The 1,931-nt window shown below is 36.1% G+C and overlaps 1 protein-coding gene across 1 annotated transcript in view; it reads left to right on the top strand.

Moving 5' to 3' along the window:
* The window catches only part of LOC106868646 (MYCBP-associated protein), a 54,182-nt gene that overhangs the window by 37,685 nt on the left and 14,566 nt on the right, over positions 1–1,931 (top strand). The window contains exon 18 of the mRNA XM_052974380.1: positions 51–140. Coding sequence (XP_052830340.1) covers positions 51–140 — 90 coding nt within the window. The remainder of the gene's footprint in view (positions 1–50; positions 141–1,931) is intronic.

The following is a 1,931-nucleotide window of genomic DNA, read 5'->3' as shown; positions in this document are numbered from 1 at the left end:
ATATGTAGTATATATATATATATATATCTTTTATCTTCTACTTCTTTCAGTGTTTTTACAGCGGCGATCATGGGGCACTACCCTGAAAACGTCTGTTGACCAAACTGACTCAGTAGTTACGTATACGTATTCTAACACTGGTACTTATTCTATTGGTCTCTTTTTGCTAAACTGCTAAGTTACAGAGGCATAAACAAACCAGCGCTGGTTGTGGTGGTTGGATGGATGGACACACACACACACACACACACACACACACACACACACACTGGGTTTCAGTTTCTGTCCACTAAATCAACCTGGGGCTCAGGGATATGGTAAAAGACAGTTGCTCACAGTGGGACTGAACCAGCCATAGCACTGTAAATGTCTTACTACATAGCTATGCCCTTGCCTAAAGAATTAAAATGCAGAGTTGAACTTGGCAAGATTTGGACTTAGTTTGCAGACAAACAGGAGAAGCTTGTAAGGTTGTCTATCTGCTGTGCTAAGAACTTGGTCAACGCTATGCAGTTATTTATAGATATAATTATGACATATGTATGTGTGTGTGTATACATGTATTTATATATATAGATATAATATATATATATATATATATATAGATATAAGATAAAATGATTATATCAGTGGCCTAACACTTAAAAATGACTGTATAGATAACATTAATTTTTTTATGTATATAATTATAGTTAAGGGCTACTGGAAATGACCATCACCAATGCTAGAAATAGGTGTCAAATATCTACAAGCCACTCCACAATTTGTTCTCTGTATTCAACCACAGGTACAAACGCAAGGGAATTAGCAAGAAGATACAAAAAATATTGGATAATTCTATACCTCGAGATTTCACATATATATATACACAATTATATACATCTCTGCATGTATGTATACATGTATGTGTGTAGGTGTCTAGGTGTGTGTGTGTGTGTATGTTACTGTCTCCTTGTCTCGGGCATCACACATAAGTTGTAAAAGAGTGTGACTGTTATGCAAGCAGTGCCTCTTGTTTCAATATTCTCCAAAAATATGCCAGCAAGAAAAAGTAGAAAAGTAGCCATTAAAAAAGATATATTATTGATGGTAAGTCGAAAATTATATGCACTTTTGTCTCTGCAAATTCTTTTCTTTTCTACTCTAAGCACAAAACCCGAAATTTTGGGTGAGTGGGGGCCTGTTGATCAGATTGACTCCAGTACACAACTGATACTTAATTTATCGACCCCGAATGGATGAAAAGCAAAGTCAACCTCTGTGGAATTTGAACTCAGAATATAAAGACATGAAATACCGCTAAGCATTTTGCCCGGCATGCTAACGTTTCTGCCAGCTCGCCGCCTTTAATAATAATCTTTTCTACTCTAGGTACAAGCCTCGAGATTTTTGGGAAGGGAGCCACTCAATTAGAGGGACGTAAAGGCACTAGCTTTGGTTGTCAAGCAATGTTGGGGGACAAACACAGACATACAAACATATACACACACACATACATATATATACATATATATATATATATACATACTTACATACATATACATACATATACATATATATACATACGACAGGCTTCTTTCAGTTTCAGTCTACCAAATCCACTCACTTGGTCAGCCCAAGGCTATAGTAGAAGACACTTGCCCAAGGTGCCATGCAGTGGGACTGAACCTGGAACCATGTGGCTGGTAAGCAAGCTGCTTACCACACAGCCACTCCTGCACCTGTGGCATGTATAAAATATTTTTAGGAAAATTTCTTGATACAGTCACAATAATTGGAAAAGTATTTTCTTTAATTAAAAGTTAGTAATCATTAAAAAAAAGATCTTTAAAAGAAGCTGATTAATACTGAACTTACAGAAAGAGGTTGTGTAAGCACTTCTCGATGTTTTCAGCTTCTCAAATGCATATGTTATAAAGTAATGCATATAA

The sequence above is a fragment of the Octopus bimaculoides genome, chromosome 18 (assembly GCF_001194135.2).
Source record: "Octopus bimaculoides isolate UCB-OBI-ISO-001 chromosome 18, ASM119413v2, whole genome shotgun sequence".
NCBI classification, from domain to species: domain Eukaryota; kingdom Metazoa; phylum Mollusca; class Cephalopoda; order Octopoda; family Octopodidae; genus Octopus; species Octopus bimaculoides.
This window is presented reverse-complemented; position numbering and strand designations above follow the sequence as displayed.